At 45.1% G+C, this 16,194-nt stretch overlaps 1 protein-coding gene across 3 annotated transcripts in view; it reads left to right on the forward strand.

The window, feature by feature from the left end:
* Positions 1-5,947: 5,947 nt before the first annotated feature.
* LOC148055419 (uncharacterized) overlaps positions 5,948-16,194 on the forward strand; it is a 65,773-nt gene continuing 55,526 nt past the window's right edge. For 2 of the 3 annotated variants that reach the window (XR_015705337.1, XR_015705336.1), the window contains exons 1-2: positions 5,948-6,074; positions 12,249-12,314. Coding sequence is in view for 1 of the 3 variants with exons in the window: in XM_087760266.1 (XP_087616392.1) it covers positions 6,000-6,074; positions 12,249-12,314 (141 nt within the window). In the remaining 2 variants the exon portion in view is untranslated. The remainder of the gene's footprint in view (positions 6,075-12,248; positions 12,315-16,194) is intronic. The other variant, XM_087760266.1, reaches the window with a different exon arrangement.

Here is a 16,194-nt window from a genome sequence, read left to right on the forward strand (position 1 = left end):
TTCTGCTGACATATATTGGACAAGTCCTATGTCTAGACTATCAATCCTCTCTTGCAACATTAGGTCGTGTGATAAAAACTCATCTGCACACCCACAAAGGAGCACAGAGGGACAATGGTGGGGGGCCGGGGAAGCCCAAATAATACCCTGTCCTGGCTCCTCCCAGGCCCATCACAGGAGCTCTCAGCCCATCAAAGGCCCATCTCCACAAGCCCAGAGGAGCACAGAAGCACCCCAGCTGGTGGGAACCCAAATTACAGACTCACAAGGAAGGCATACCCTGTCCATGACCCTCCCAGGGCTGTCCCAGAAGAGCCTCAGCCCCAGAGTCCAGGTGTGACACCCATCAAGATGAGTCAACAACAGAGCACTTTTTGGCCTGAGGGGGTTACTGCTTAGGGGTATGGGACACATTATGGGATGCAGGGGAAGAGCATTTGGGGATTGCGCAAAACTTATTATGAGATATTTAGGGAAGGAACCACAGGCAGGAAAAGGGAAGGATATAGGTGATTTGGGGAGGAACAACTGCGGGAAAATAGATGAGTATGAGGATAAAAAGGGCCAGCTGTGTATAAATAGCTTGCCGGTCAGTACACTTGTCTGGCCATGTCCTGTGCCTGATCAGCGCAGCCTGTCCTATCTTCTTATTAAATTCCTTTCTAACTCTTTCCTGGATGAAGGCTCTCTGTTTTGTGTGCATGTGGATGTATGGGGGTGTGAGTGCCAGCAACTGGAGACAGACCATGGGTTGGAGGGCCTGTGTGCCTGAGTGCCAGCAAATGGAGAGACCCGAGTGAGTGGACTTAAGTGCCAGCCATTGGAGTGGGTCCTTGGGTCATAGGGGCCCACATGTCCATGGTGCCAGCAAATGGACTGGGACCACGGGCCAGAAGGCCCATGTGCCTGATTGCCAGCGACTGGAGAGACCCCAGTGAGTGAAACCAAGTGCCAGCCACTGGAGTGGGACCAGGGATCAGAGGCCCATGTATCTGGGTGCCAGCAACTGGAGTGAGTGCGGGTATGAGAGTGAGTGTGTGAGCACTGGTGAAGACCAAGCCAGACTAGCCAGTGAGTAGGTGAAGTGGCCTGGGAGCCGGGGGTGAGACCATGGGAGGAGCTGGCTATCGGAGAGAGCAGGGGAGTCCTGGCAAGTTGCCAGAGAGACCATAGGGTCTGGGGGTTTCTAGGAGCGAGACCTGTGCATGTCTCTAAGGGCAAGACTGTATTTACATACTAAACTTGTTAATAGGACAGCTTAAAGTCAATGTGGTTCTGGATCAGCAGAATCCTCAGCACTCTGCATAATACAGACCTACATGACCAAGTTTATCATGTATTACTGCCTTGTTACTATGTAACTCCATAATTTCACTTACTGACAGCTTAATTTGCTGTCATCAGGAACATAGCAATAAAAGCAGTGAAGTACAGTAAATGCTTACTGAAGTATTGTGTCAGCAGGGAGGATCCTCTGCCTGCAGCCTAGGAATGTGGTACTATCCATTAGACCTGCCAGAGTGACCCTAGATAAAATAACATGCAAAAGACTTGTGTAAAAGTCATACCCTTAAACATGTCCCTCACCTTTATCTCCTCCAGAGGATCTTGCCTATATGCGCATCCTTATAAAACAGTCCTATGTATCCACTTAACACATTCATGGCCAGATGCAATGCAGAGCTTAGTTAAGGGCTACGTACTTAAAATTTTAGGCACTTAACCCATAGAGTGAAGTGCAAAATTCATACATGTCATAGATTTAATCACTTCAAAGGCTAGCTAAAAAAATTTGTACAGGGTACAGAGCTACCCAGAAAGGAAGAGTAGGGAAGGCCTTAGGCAACTGACATGTCTGAACCATCCTTCCTCTCTTGGGGTTACAGCCATTCCCCAAGGCCTCTAGAGATTCACCTTCAGCCACTTGAGGTTCTGATGTGTCTAATTCTCCCTTTATATGACAGGGGAAGGGCTTGAGCACTAATTGGATTTATGGACTTCCCACACAGTAACTTAGTCCTACTGCCTTTGCCCTGGAGGAATCAGGGAATAGCTGCTTAGGCAGTGAACATTCCCTAAAAATGCAAACACTTTTGGTTCCTCCTGTTGACGTACACGGCCTTCTTGCACATATATATGTTTAGGAACTGTTGCTGCTATTACTTCTTTGGAGTAATACAATTCATTATATAGCTGTTTTGCACAACTAGCCTAAATACCATGCATTTGTTTTACTTAAGCTGTGTACAGACATGATCTGAGCAAGATAAAATTAGTCAACCATGCCAATTCATGTGCTGAGGAATTTTTATTGTACTCCTTGAGGTGAATTAAACACACGCTTCTGCTTAAATATAAAAAGATTTAATGAACAATGCATTGGACAGAGTCCTACTGCCATAAGCAGTTCTACAAGGAGTCTGCAAAAATGCTTAACAAGCTGATTCGTTATACACACATACACCTGCACCAATCATGTGAGTGTTGGCATCAGATGCCTTAGCCCAGTGTTTGGTTCATCCCCCAGCACCAGCTCTGTTGACCAAAGGTGGCCCCTGAGAACTCAGAACCCTGAGAACATTCCAAGGTTGACACAAGACAATACCACAGCATTTCTTATCACAAAGGGAAACTTCACTCCCTTACAGGGAGTCCTTCTGTCTCTGGCATTCCTGCTTCCAGCCAGTTTAACCCGTTCTGCAGTTAGGCCTTCTTGCCCTCCATGCCAGATCATTCCTTGGTCATGAATTACCACTGCTGAACAGTTACAATTTGAATTTCCCCTTCTCATGTATATAAACTTTGCATATGAGTATGTATGTATCTATATACAGCTAGGCATACCAGTTTATAGATAACTATTGCATTTTGAACCCCCTTTCACTGGAAGTCCAGTTCACGTTATCAATTACATCATTCTTGTTACAATGTTTGACGGATATTTACTTGTGGTGGGTTGGCTCTGGCTGGATGCCAGGTGCCCACCAAAGTCACTCTATCAGTCCTCCTCCTCAGCTGGACAGATGAGAGAAAATATAACGAAAGGCTCATGGGTCGAGAAAAGGACAGGGAGAGATCGTTCACCAATTACCGTCACGGGCAAAACAGACTCAACTTGGGGAAAATTAATTTAATTTATTACCAATCCAGTCAGAGTAAGGTAATGAGAAAATAAAAATAAATCTTAAAACACCTTCCCCTCACCCCTCCCTTCTTCCCGGGCTTGACTCCCAATTTCTCTATCTCCTTCCCCCAAGTGGCACAGGGGGACAGGGAATGGGGGTTGTGGTCAGTTGATAACACGTTTCTGCTGCTCCTTCGTCCTCAGGAGGAAGACTCCTGACACTCTTCCCCTGCTCCAGCATGGGGTCCCTCCCATGGAAGACAGTCCTCCACAAACTCAACATGAGTGAACAGTGTGCTGCTGCAGCCAAGAAGGCCAATAGGATGCTGGGTTGCATCAACAAGGGCATCACCAGCAGAGATAAAGAAGTCATTATCCCTCTCTACTCAGCGCTTGTCAGGCCACACCTGGAATACTGTGTACAGTTCTGGTCCCCGTTATACAAAAAAGATGTGGACAGGCTGGAGGGGGGTCCAGAGAAGGGCCACCAAGATGATCAAGGGTCTGGGAAGCCTGCCATATGAGGATAGGCTGAGAGAGCTGGGCTTGTTCAGCCTTGAGAAAAGGAGGCTTAGAGGTGATCTCATCACCATGTACCAGTACTTAAAGGGGAGCTACAAAGAAGATGGTGACTCCCTTTTTACAAGGAGTCACATGGTGAGGACAAGGGGTAACGGGTACAAGTTACTCCCAGGGAGATTCCGATTGGACACGAGAGGAGAATTTTTCACAATGAGAACAGTCAACCATTGGAATAATCTCCCCAGGGAAGTGGTTGACTCTGCTACGCTGGACACGTTTAAGACTCAGCTGGACAGGGTGCTGGGCCATCTCATCTAGATTGTGCTAGAAAGGTTGGACCAGATGATCCTTGAGGTCCCTTCCAACCTGGTATTCTATGATTCTATGAAACTTCTCCAACGTGAGTCCTTCCCACGGGCTGCAGTTCTTCACAAACTGCTCCAGTGTGGGTCCTTTCCACGGGGTGCAGTCCTTCAGGAACAGACTGCTCCGGCGTGGGGTCCTCCACGGGCTGCAGGTGGATATCTGCTCTGCTGTGGACCTCCATAGGCTGCAGGGGAACAGCCTGCCTCACCATGGTCTTCACCATGGGCTGCAGGGGAATCTCTGCTCTGGCGTCTGGAGCACCTCCTCCCCCTCCTTCTTCACTGACTTTGGTGTCTGCAGAGTTGTCTCGCTCACATATTCTCACTCCTCTCTTCCAGCTGCTGTTGCACAGCAGTTTTTTTCCCCTTCTTAAATATGTTATGCCAGAGGTGCTACCACCGTCGCTGATTGGCTTGGCCTTGGCCAGCAACAGGTCCCTCTTGGAGCTGGCTGGCATTGGCTCTATTAGACATAGGGGAAGCTTCTAGCAGCTTCTCACAGAAGCCACCCCTGTAGCCCCCCTGCTACCAAAACCTTGTCACGCAAATCCAATACATTACTATACTACATTAATCCCAGTTTGTTTCTTCACTGAGAAAGTCTTGGAGAACTGCTCTTAAAATGGTGAATTTTCCATTTCAGCTACACATCCAGATGAACAGGAGACTTGGCCAAACCAAATCAAGTCTTTCATCCAGAATCAGTATTATACCATTCATACTCATGGCATATTTTCAGTTTTCGACCAGGGTCATTTGGTCATGCTTAATCTTCCAGCAGCTTTGATTGACCATTAATTATTCCTGCTGTATTTTGGAAGAGCTGTCAGTACATCTTGGGCAACTCATTTGTGTAAACACTCACATGGATTGGGACATATTTAGAATTTACTCTTTAAAAAAAAACAAGGCTTTTGGATTTAATAACCTGAGTTGCAGTACATATGAGCTGTAATGCTACACTTTAAAAAACCCAACACAAGATATAGGGCAGACTTCAAAACTGAATCTATTCTTTTGGAGGGAAAGTATCCTTTGCATTATATGCAATTTCAGGTTCTTGGGATGGCAAGGGTTAAACGCTAAAGGAGCCTAAGTTACAGGAACAGGTAGGTACCTGGAACTACTGCTGGCCTTTGCTCAAAGAAAGCAGAAAGCTTTGAACAAGCAGGATCCCAGGAGGGGAGCTGTGAATGGCTCCAAGCATCAATTCAGGATCAGATGTCAAAAACTAATGCTTTTTCAAGGGGCTCTGCAGAAAGGCAGAGGGATTGATTTTCATGAGAAAAAGTTATCTTTTCGTACATCCACTTGCACTTTAATCTAGGAAAGTGTCTACACTTTTTTCCAAACCCGTAAAAAAAAAAAAAAAAAAAAAAAAAGCCAAGCTTGTTTTGTGCAAGATTTTCCTGTTTTAAGAGTAATTTTGCTACCTGAAAAATCACATTTACGCAGCAAAGAATGCTTAGTGGCTACTTCCTCAAACACAATTACAACCAGCCAAGGGAAAACTTACTGGTCATTTAAGCACAGATCTAAATCAGAACCAGATCAACCAAATTTTGGACAAGCTCTGCTGGAGATCAGAGCACTGAGGCCTGGGCTCATTTGTAGGTGGTTCTCACTACAGGAGAGGTAAGTGACTCCGGGGTCTAGACAGGGCAACTCCCCAGCTCTGGTCTACAAGAAGCCCAAGGTTTATCCTAGGAGGCAAAAATAAACAGAAGGCATCTCACAGCGAGCTGTACCCCACTCTCTTCTGCCTCCTGCGGGGTGTGCGGAGCACGGGCGGGGTGAGCCCTCCCGGCTCTTACCGGCTGCAGGAAGAGGAGTGATGAGCTAGAACGCAGTCTGGTTTTAGCTCTGGGAACGTAGGAAAAACCGCTTCACGTTTAAGTAACCGCCCCCCCCCCCCCCTTTTTTTTTCCTCGCTTGCCTCTGGGCTTGCAGTAGAGCCGGAGAGACACCCGGGAGGGAGCTCAGCTGCCATGTCTCAGCCCAGGAAAGGGAGGCAGCCGACCTCCTCCAAGCCTGCAGGGGCTGGAGCCGCCAGGGCCTGGGCGGTAAGGTGGTGCTGGCTGACGCAGGGGGAGAGCGGACGGGAGCGGACGGCCTCCGCGTTGTGCCACAGCTCTGCGTTGTGGACTGCCTGCGGAGGCCGCTGAAACAACGGGGAGGGGGGCCTGTCTCATGGGGCAGGAGGGACAGCCCCGCTCTGGGACAGCGGGTCTGCACGCAAAGTGGTAGGAGCTCAGGGTAAGGCGGGCAGCGTAGGGTAGGGCGAGACAGAGGGGTCCAGGGAGCCGGGGAGCGCAGAGGGTACCCTCCTGGTAGGCTGGGACGCGCGCTCCGCTCCGTCTGCCCTCCCCCACCAACGTCGCCTCCGCTTGGGGCCCAGCAGTGGGCGGGTGGGGGGCGGGATGGTACTGGGCTATAGTATGCTGCCCGAGAGGCGGAGCGAGTGATGGCTATGGCTTTTGCGCCATGGTAAATACGTGGGGCACTGCCCCTCCCTACCGGAGCCGTGAGCACTGAGGAGGCGGAGCAGGAGCGTCGCAGGGCTGGGCCTGGGGCTCTGCGGTGTGAGGGGGCTCAGCCCGGCAGGATAGGTGTGATCTCCGGCTCGGCTCATCTGTGCAGCCTGTGCAAGCTGTGCCCCTCCCACCCCACCCCCCTCCTCACCCCCGCCAGAGGTGACACAAAGTCACAAAGTTTGGGAATTGCTGCATTAAATGATGACAAGAACATTAAAGGCCTCTGTAGTCCTGGGTCATTGAATCCGAGGTATGAAAAGATATTAAGACAACATTGCTATATGCATTCAGGTAAAGAAACCATTTCTCCACATGCTCTGCTGGAAATCACTCTTTATAATTATTTGCACCAGAATATCACCTGCTGACCTCTGCTAACCTCATGTGAGACTGGAGTCTTCTTTTGTCCAATGCTGTACATGCATCATACAGGGCAGTTTCTACCTGGAAGACCTGATCTAAAGGATAAGTAAGCAAAGCAGGAAAGGTATAACAGAGGAAATGGACGCAAAAGAGATTAATTAGTTTTTCCATCAAGGTTTTTACTGGGTGTTTTATCTAAAGCAGAATGTGATTGCTGTAAGAAGAATCTGGTTTTCACCTATCCATTCCTTACATTTCTCGACTGTAGTTCCTTGACACATCTTTCCATCCTGCTGTTTTCTGAACAGCATCACAGATCTGTCTTTTTCCCTATTTCAACTGAAAACAAGGGTCAGATTCCTATCAGCATAAAATGATATATCTCCTTTAATATCTATAGTGCTATGTTAGTTGACATCAGCTGAGAATCTGGCAAGTAGACTTCCCTTCTTACCCAGTTACTGAACATTTCATCACTGCGGTCCTCCAAGATGCTATGTAATGGCTTTGAACCAAAGATGCGTTAATGCTGATGGGACTCTTGAGGCCTAGAAAGAATTTCAGTCTTGCTTGAAGTAAGCCCTTTAGCTGAGTTCTGATTTTTGCAAGTGCAGACTGAAAAATGCAGTTGTGAGTTCAGTTATTAGTGTTTTGCTCTGTACTTTTCACTTAGGTCAGTTACTTTCTAGTTTATGAATGCTCATATCAGAAGGCAAAGGTGTGTCTATAAAATGATAGCATCGTGGCATTTTTGTATGCTGTAGAACATGATGAAGATCTTAAGATAAACTTTCTTGTTTATGATACTTCTTTTTCTTTGTTTATTTTGGGATAGATTTTGTGAAGATATTATGATTATGGGTGGTTTTGCATACTATGTTATTAGTTAATAAACTGGGAAAATATTTTGGACCAACTAGATTTTCTAACAACTATAAGGAACAGTTGTTAGATATTTAAACTTAAAAATATAACTTAAACTATGCTGAGTGGTTTTTGTGACAGAGCTGGAGCTGCTCCTATCAATTGGTCTGCTAATGGATATGTTATTACTGTGTGAATACATTGGTTTGGCACTGCAAGGAAAGATGAGTAGAAAAAGGAAAGAATGACCAAAGAAAAACCCATCTCTCCCACCCATTTGGGGAATGTAAAGGAGCAAGACATACATACTAGCCCTGAAAAACTTAGCTTATTCTCTAGCTGAGCAGACTGATTTTTTTTTTTAATTAAAAAAAAAAAAATTAACTAGAAGCTTCAAAGCTTGGAAATACAGAGCAGCAAAGAGCTGTTAAAGACAGTTTTTAAACCAAGATCCCTTTTCTTACTTTAAACATGAGCTGTTTAGGGAATCAGTGTGGTCTACCCAGAAGGTATATGAGGAAGTTGTGCTTTCCTAGGTTACCTCCTCAGGATGGCAAACTTTTAAGTGAGATAATACTTTCATAAACTGTTTTATTATCTGAGGTCAGAGAGTATTGGTGCTTAATGTATACACGGCTGCCTGATTCCAACTGACTGGATAGAAAAAATACTTTGATCTGGATATATATTCCTTGTTGCAATTGTCAAAATAAACAGTGTTTGGATTTTAAGTCAAAGTCTCATTATTAAAGATGCTGTTTGGCATATCCTTCTGGAGGAAAGACTGTAAGCATTTAATTTGCATCCTAATTGAGTTTGGGGGTGATAAAGCTGTGGTCCTTGTCCATTCCTTATAGTCTGTGGCCAGTGAAATTGGCCTGAGGTCCCCCAGGGATGTGGAGCTGATATTCTGCTTTAAAGGTGGTTGAGAGAGTCCTGTCAACCCCATCGTCCTGCCCTTTACCTGCCCCCAAATGCTCTGCAGGGACCACAGAGTACTGTACCTGACAGCCCGGTCTAGGGATAGGAAAACAGCAGAAGTCTATGCCAAGGTAGACAAATGTACAAGTCTTGACACCTAAGAGGGGACACTGAGCTTCATCCATCTGCTGAGACACAGTGTATGCCCCCCATCTTAGTCCTGGGACTGGACATCCTATCGATGCTGTGGCTCCTGTCTGGCCTGGGTTTCCTTTGTATGGAGACGAGGAGATGGACTTAGGGAGGAAGGGTAACACCTGATTTGGCCCTGATAAAAGTTTGGCATGCTCAGTGCTACATAAGGCTCCTGCATTCTATAGTTGAAGCTAGAGAGACCAGGGAGGAATCGAGGCATAAAACTCTTTGAACTGTGACTTGATTTAGGAAGAAAAAAAGAAAAGAAAAAAATCTGGAGTTAAATTGGTGTTATTGCTTTTATAACTATGTCTAAACTCAAAGAAACAAACAAATAAAAGAAACAAACTACAGACCATGCACAGAAAGGCGTGCTTGCATTGTTAGCCAACTTTCATGATAATAAATATCCAATTGGACAACCCTGTGAAGCCTAGCATTACATGCAGTATGCTTTCACAATTCTACACAAGCTAAATGCTATCTACATTGATAACAATAAGACCTGTAGCTGGATTCAGGGTAGCGCTTGTGATGCTGAGTATTGATTTAGGAATAGGGCCTGTTCTACATTACAGAGCCTTTTTTGTGTAGGAACTCTAGTTCCTGAACCATATAGCTATGATGGCTCTGGTACAGTTATGCTTTTGTCAGCAAAAGCACTCTCACTGATATTGCTTTTACTGGTATGTGTGTGGTGTGCTTTTACTAAACCAGTTATCTGTGCTTTTTACTGGTACAATTGTGTCTGTACTGAAAGTGCTTTAGTAGGGCAGTGAATCAGTTCACCTGTTACCTGAAAAGACAACCTAAGTGAATTGTTCTTCCTCTGAAGAGGCAAAATTGGAATATGAGAATAGTATTTTTAATTTAAAAACTTGTCAAGTATCATCTTATTGATGATAAAACTAATTTTAAAAACTTGAATTATTAGAGGTTTTGTTAAAAAAAAAGTTTTTTAAACTTTTGTTCTGTACTACCATAATGGAGACAGATTAGAGACATGTTTTTTTTTTTCTTTTAGTTTTATTTTGTTCATTCAACAGCCTGTTTTCCCAGGCTGTCTAATGAGCTTGAACACATTCCAGTTGAAGATAGTGCATTGATACATGGATCATTATTTTCTCCCTGTAGCCGTGTAAAGAAAATGCTTTAGGAACTCATTGCTTTAATGGGTTAGCAAACTTTACCTCCTGCTATTCAACCCACAAAACAATAGGGGAATAAATGGGTCCAAAATCATCTCCTCTCTCTACTTAACAAAACAGACCAGACATGAATCCTCATTCTCAGATGTTTGAGTTGCTGTGGGAAGTTATACTAGCCAAGATATTGATAATAACTATATTACATTGTCTTTTATAGTAATTGTAAAATCTCTTGCTTATTTTTACATTTTGGGGGGTTCTGTTATAAAGATTAAACAACATTTTTTTTTAAATATTTTTTTAAGGGACCATATTCACTGCTTTTCACAGATATATAGAGTAAAGCTTGCACTGAATACCTGTGTGGATGCTGAATAAACTGTGTGTTACTGTATGTTGTCGCATGTGGGGGACAAACAGGATTGCATTTCAGGTGAGGTGAAAGCAAGAAGTTTAATGCCTTGGAGGGGATGAAAGATAGAGGAGGTTTGGGGAATCTAGTAGAACTGGATTCCCTAATGTATACTTGTGCCTGAACTATTACAGAGATTATTTTTTGTATATCAATAATATAATTATAAAAATTATAGTAACAGTTGTCTTCCAGGTAAGGAGGGCTAGGCGTAATGATCATTTGAATGTTTCTGAGGAAACTTCAGATGCTGGAGTGGATGTTCATGATTGCATGTTTAATGGCACATGGAGGTGATTCGGGACAGCCAGCATGGCTTCACCAAGGGCAAGTCCTGCCTGACCAACCTAGTGGCCTTCTATGATGGAGTGACTGCATCAGTGGACGAGGGAAGAGCTACGCATGTCATCTATCTGGACTTCTGTAAGGCCTTTGACACGGTCCCCCACAATATCCTCCTCTCTAAATTGGAAGGATATGGATTTGATGGGCGGACTGTTCGGTGGATAAGGAATTGGCTGGATGGTTGCATCCAGAGGGTAGTGGTCAATGGCTCCATGTCCAGATGGAGCTCAGTAACAAGTGGTGCCCCTCAGGGGTCCGTACTGGGGCCAGTGCTGTTTAATATCTTCATCAGTGACATAGACAGTGGGATCGAGTGCGCCCTCAGCAAGTCTGCAGATGACACCAAGCTGAGTGGTGTAGTTGACACGCCTGAGGGACGGGATGCCATCCAGAGGGACCTGGACAGGCTGGAGAGGTGGGCCTGTGTGAACCTCATGAGGTTCAACAAGGCCAAGTGCAAGGTCCTGCACCTGGGTCGGGGCAATCCCCGGTATCAATACAGGCTGGGGGATGAAGGGATTGAGTGCAGCCCTGCCGAGAAGGACTTGGGGGTACTGATAGACGAAAAGCTGGACATGAGCCAGCAATGTGCTCTCACAGCCCAGAAAGCCAACCGTATCCTGGGCTGCATCAAAAGAAGCGTGGCCAGCAGGTCAAGGGAGGTGATTCTGCCCCTCTGCTCTGCTCTCCTGAGACCCCCACCTGGAGTACTGCGTCCAGCTCTGGAGTCCTCAGCACAGGAAGGACATGGACCTGTTGGAGAGGGTCCAGAGGAGGGCCACAAAAACGATCAGAGGGCTGGAACACCTCTGCTATGAGGAAAGGCTGAGAGAGTTGGGGTTGTTCAGCCTGGAGAAGAGAAGGCTGCGGGGAGACCTTATTGCGGCCTTTCAGTACTTAAAGGGGGCTTATAAGAAAGATGGGGATAGTCTTTTTAGCAGGGCCTGTTGCAATAGGACAAGGGGTAATGGTTTTAAAGTAAAGGAGGGTAGATTTAGACTGAACGCAAGGAAAAAATTTTTCATGATGAGGGTGGTGAAACACTGGAACGGGTTGCCCAGAGAGGTGGTAGATGCCCCATCCTTGGAAACATTCAAGGACAGGCTGGATGGGGCTCTGATCAACCTGATCTAGTTGAAGATGTCCCTGCCAATTGCAGGGGGGTTGGGCTAGATGACCTTTAAAGGTCCCTTCCATCCCAAAGCATTCTATGATTCTAAATATACTGCCCTGAAGATCATTACTTTCCAACTGTGATTTCACTTGAAGTTATCCATCGGATCACTTAGAAATCTTGTAAAACATTAGTGAGAAAGAAAACTTATAATGTTCCATTCTCTCATATTATGGTAGGTGAAATGGATCATATATGCACTAAGATATTTGGGAATCTCCCTGCATAGAAGGTATAATTCAAGATCTTAATAATTACACATTTATTTTCTATACTTACAGCATGGTGACAAGAAGGCAAGTGGAGCTTCTTCCAAATTGGGAGAGAAAAAAGCAGAAGTGGCAGAGGTAAATTCAAGTGTTTCATCATATTAAGAAGAAAAGTTGGTAATTAATTTCCTCCTATACAAATTTTTGTCTTCTGATAGCAAAGTAGTAATTTTCAGATAATTGATTGGTGACTGTAGTCACACAATACATTCCAGAAATATGTAATTTTGTCTTGTGCTGCTGAGCAGCCTAATGGAAATACTTCTTTGATTTGCTCCTCTTTTCACTAAATATTTCATGTATCAGTGGAAATTCAGGATCTCAGTGGATGTGTCTATTTTGCAGTGCAGGTGCACTTTGGTATGCATCTGATTGTACTGGGTTTTTGATTGTCCAGAAGCAGGGATGAAGTGGAGTGCGCTGTGGCTCTTCCTACCTTCTCTGCATCCTGGCTTTTCTTCCAAAGGGAGAGTTCATACGTGGATGGTGCATGTCTGGGCCATCTCCTGACACACTTGCATATATGTGGTCAGTGCTGTATTTTAGAAAAATGCTTCTCTTTGAAGATACTGCCTCATCAGGAACTGGTATTTATAGTTCAAGAGTTCCTGCTGGGTTATAACATTGAGTTTACAATAAACAATTTTATAGTCTGAGTATAGTGGCTATTATTAACAATCCAAAGCTGTATGGATTGTGCACAGTGTTAGGAACAGTACTATGAAGGGTTACCCCTTTCCCAGCAGCCACAAGCAGTGGGCCTTCATTCATTAGCCACCAAACAAGTCCTTGAGAGCTACAGTGAATCAGACTGGTATTTCAAAGAGAAGGTGCTGTCCAAGCCAGGAAGCAAGTGTTGCAGGTAAGTGCCAGTACTGATTATTAGTTCCCCAGCAACCTCTGCTATTGCAAGTAGGAACAGTACTTCCCTATGCAAGGTAAACAGCAGATTCAGAAAGAGAATAATTCATCGAAACATTTATTACTAATTGTTTACTTGTTGGCTTTAAATGTCAATTACTGATATATGGGAAGCCAGAAATAGGTACACCTGATATTTAGTTCATAGTAGAAGCTATTATTTGCAAAATAACTTTGTCTAAGCTATAGTGTATTTAACTCCAAAGCTATAGTATATTTAATTGCAATGCAAATCAAGGCCAGTGAACACTTTTATTATAGTCCTCTGAGGTAGATGACTAAAGCAATTATCTTTCTTTCCTGGCCAAAAAAGGCTTGTCTAACTTGGAAACTTGGTCCTTCTTTCCTCTCTAGACAGTTTAGTTTTTTTTCTTAAATAGTGTTATTCTTTCATACCTTCTTAGTTTAACGCCAAAATCTTTGACTGCACGTTGTTGCTCTTTATATAGAAGTGTGGACTTCGTGGGAATGGTGGGAGTTGAAGCCTGCAGTTTGGGTTGTAGAGTTACTGTTTCTGACCTCTCACTGAGAAGATCTGTTTCTAGTTAGCAAAAGAAGGCTGTTTATTGTCCTGATGCTTTTGCTTTTCAGTTTTTGAGCCCTGAGAATACTGTGTGTGTGTTTTCTCTTGAGAATTTGTTTTGTGTATTTGACTTGTTCATTTTTTTTTTCTTGTAATTGGCTCAACAGTGCTTAAAAGTGGAAGTAGATCAAAACACTTCTTCTGAGGCCTTTGTATTGAGTGTATATGGCAAGGTTTTGGTAAGGGGGTGGGGAGGCTGCAGGGATGGCCTCTGTGAGAAGAGGCCAGGGGCTGCCCTGTGCCAGACACAGCTGGTTCCAGACAAACTGAGAGAATCAGTGAAGTTCGTAGTGCCTCTTTGAAAACATATTTAAGAAATGGCAAATGGTATGAGGAGTGAGGAAAAAACATGAGAAACAAAAGTGCAAACACCAAGGTTAGAGAGGAAAGAGGGGGAGGAGGTACTCCAGATGTCGGCGCATATATTTCCCTGCAGCTTGTGGAAGAGACCGTGGTGGAGCAGGTATTCCTCTGCCACCCATGGAGAATCCACACTGCAGCAGACTGGAGAGGAGCCATGCTGGAGCAGGGGAGAAGTGTGAGGAGGAAGGAGTGACAGAGAGGAACTGTTATGTACTGGCTGTACTTCCATCCATAGATCTTAAAGCATTGTATAAAGGACACTAGCAACATTATTTAATTGACATAGATAAAATTTGGGGAAGAGGAGGAGTTGAAGCACAGGACTAGAATTGGCTTACTTAAGGTCATCCAACAGCCCAGTAGGAGAGAAAAGAAACCAGGTTACCAAGTACCAGACTGGTGCATACAGCTGTATGATACATAGCTTCCTCAAAGCTCAGAGGGTAAGTCCTGAACTCACTGAAGTCAGTGGGTGTTCCCATTTGAACTGTGGAGCAAGCTTTCCTTAATTTAATTGGCAGCTGTAATTTAGCTGGCAGCTGTAGCTTGTGCTTATTCCTCATTTCAATGAAGATTCAGGGAACTACAGGCCTGTCAGCCTGACCTCAGTGCCGGGGAAGGTTATGGAGCAGATTATCTTGAGTGCCATCACACGGCACGTACAGGACTATTGTCCCAAAAGCGGGGTCGTTAGCCCGGTGTGCAGACGCCAATTAACACACAGAGCAAAGGTATTTTATTTCCTTCATATTTGCACAATGATGGGTGCTAGGTGGCAGTTCCACAAATCTAGCACACCTCTGTACAAAACTACAGCATATTTATCTTGCTACATGATTAGTATAAACCCACCCAAATTTAAACTTATTGGTTAGCGATTAACATTTCATGCACTATTGGTTTACTGTATTTAAATTAGCCTTGCTTGCTATGCAAATTAGCACACATACTCCTTTCAGGTGTGGGGGGGGCAAGACTTTCCAGTCCTGAATTGAATCAGTGGTCACGATCTCCCCTCACCCAGTTACTGCAGTTTTATCTGACTTCATGGTTTTTTGGCCATCATCCAGCCTTTGGCGCCAAGATGTTCCCTTTTATCAGTCTATTAGCTCCTCTTCAAGCGTATAGTCGTTAGTTTTCCACGGTTCGTTAATAAAACAAATACTTTCTTATCTTTTAGCTCCTTCTCCTTATTGCCAGATTCTCTTCACAGAGGACAGGTGGTTCATAGTTTTGCTCAGTGGAAAATTCCACTTTCTGCAGGATATCAGGACAACCAGGGGATCAGGCCCAGCCAGCATGGGTTTCTGAAAGGGAGGTCCTGCTTGACTAACCTGATCTCCTTCTATGACAAGGTGACCCGCTTAGTGGATGAGGGGAAGGCTGTGGATGTTGTCTACCTGGACTTTAGTAAGGCCTTCGACACCATTTCCCACAGCATTCTCCTGGAGAAACTGGCTGCTCATGGCTTGGACAGGCGTATTCTTTGCTGGGTAAAAAACTGGCTGGATGGCCGGGCCCAAAGAGTTGTGGTGAATGGAGTTAAATCCAGTTGGCGGCCGGTCACGAGTGGTGTTCCCCAGGGCTCAGTATTGGGGCCAGTTCTGTTTAATATCTTTATCAATGATCTGGATGAGGGGATTGAGTGCACCCTCAGTATGTTTGCAGATGACACCAAGTTGGGCAGGAGTGTTGATCTGCTGGAGGGTAGGAAGGCTCTACAGAGGGATCTAGACAGGCTGGATCGATGGGCCGAGGCCAATTGTATGAGGTTCAACAAGGCTAAGTGCCGAGTCCTGCCCTTGGGTCACAACAACCCCATGCAACGCTACAGGCTTGGGGAAGAGTGGCTGGAGAGCTGCCTGGCAGAAAAGGACCTGGGGGTTTTGGTCAACAGGTGGCTGAATATGAGCCAGCAGTGTGCCCCGGTGGCCAAGAAGGCCAATGGCATCCTGGCTTGCATCAGAAATAGTGTGGCCAGCAGGAATAGGGAAGTGATTGTCCCCCTGTACTGGGCACTGGTGAGGCCGCACCTCGAGTACTGTGTTCAGTTTTGGGCCCCTCACTACAAGAAGGACATCGAGGTGCTGG

This window comes from Nipponia nippon, unplaced genomic scaffold (genome assembly GCF_047370975.1).
Source record: "Nipponia nippon isolate SJK-2023a ecotype South Korea unplaced genomic scaffold, ASM4737097v1 scaffold_22, whole genome shotgun sequence".
NCBI classification, from domain to species: domain Eukaryota; kingdom Metazoa; phylum Chordata; class Aves; order Pelecaniformes; family Threskiornithidae; genus Nipponia; species Nipponia nippon.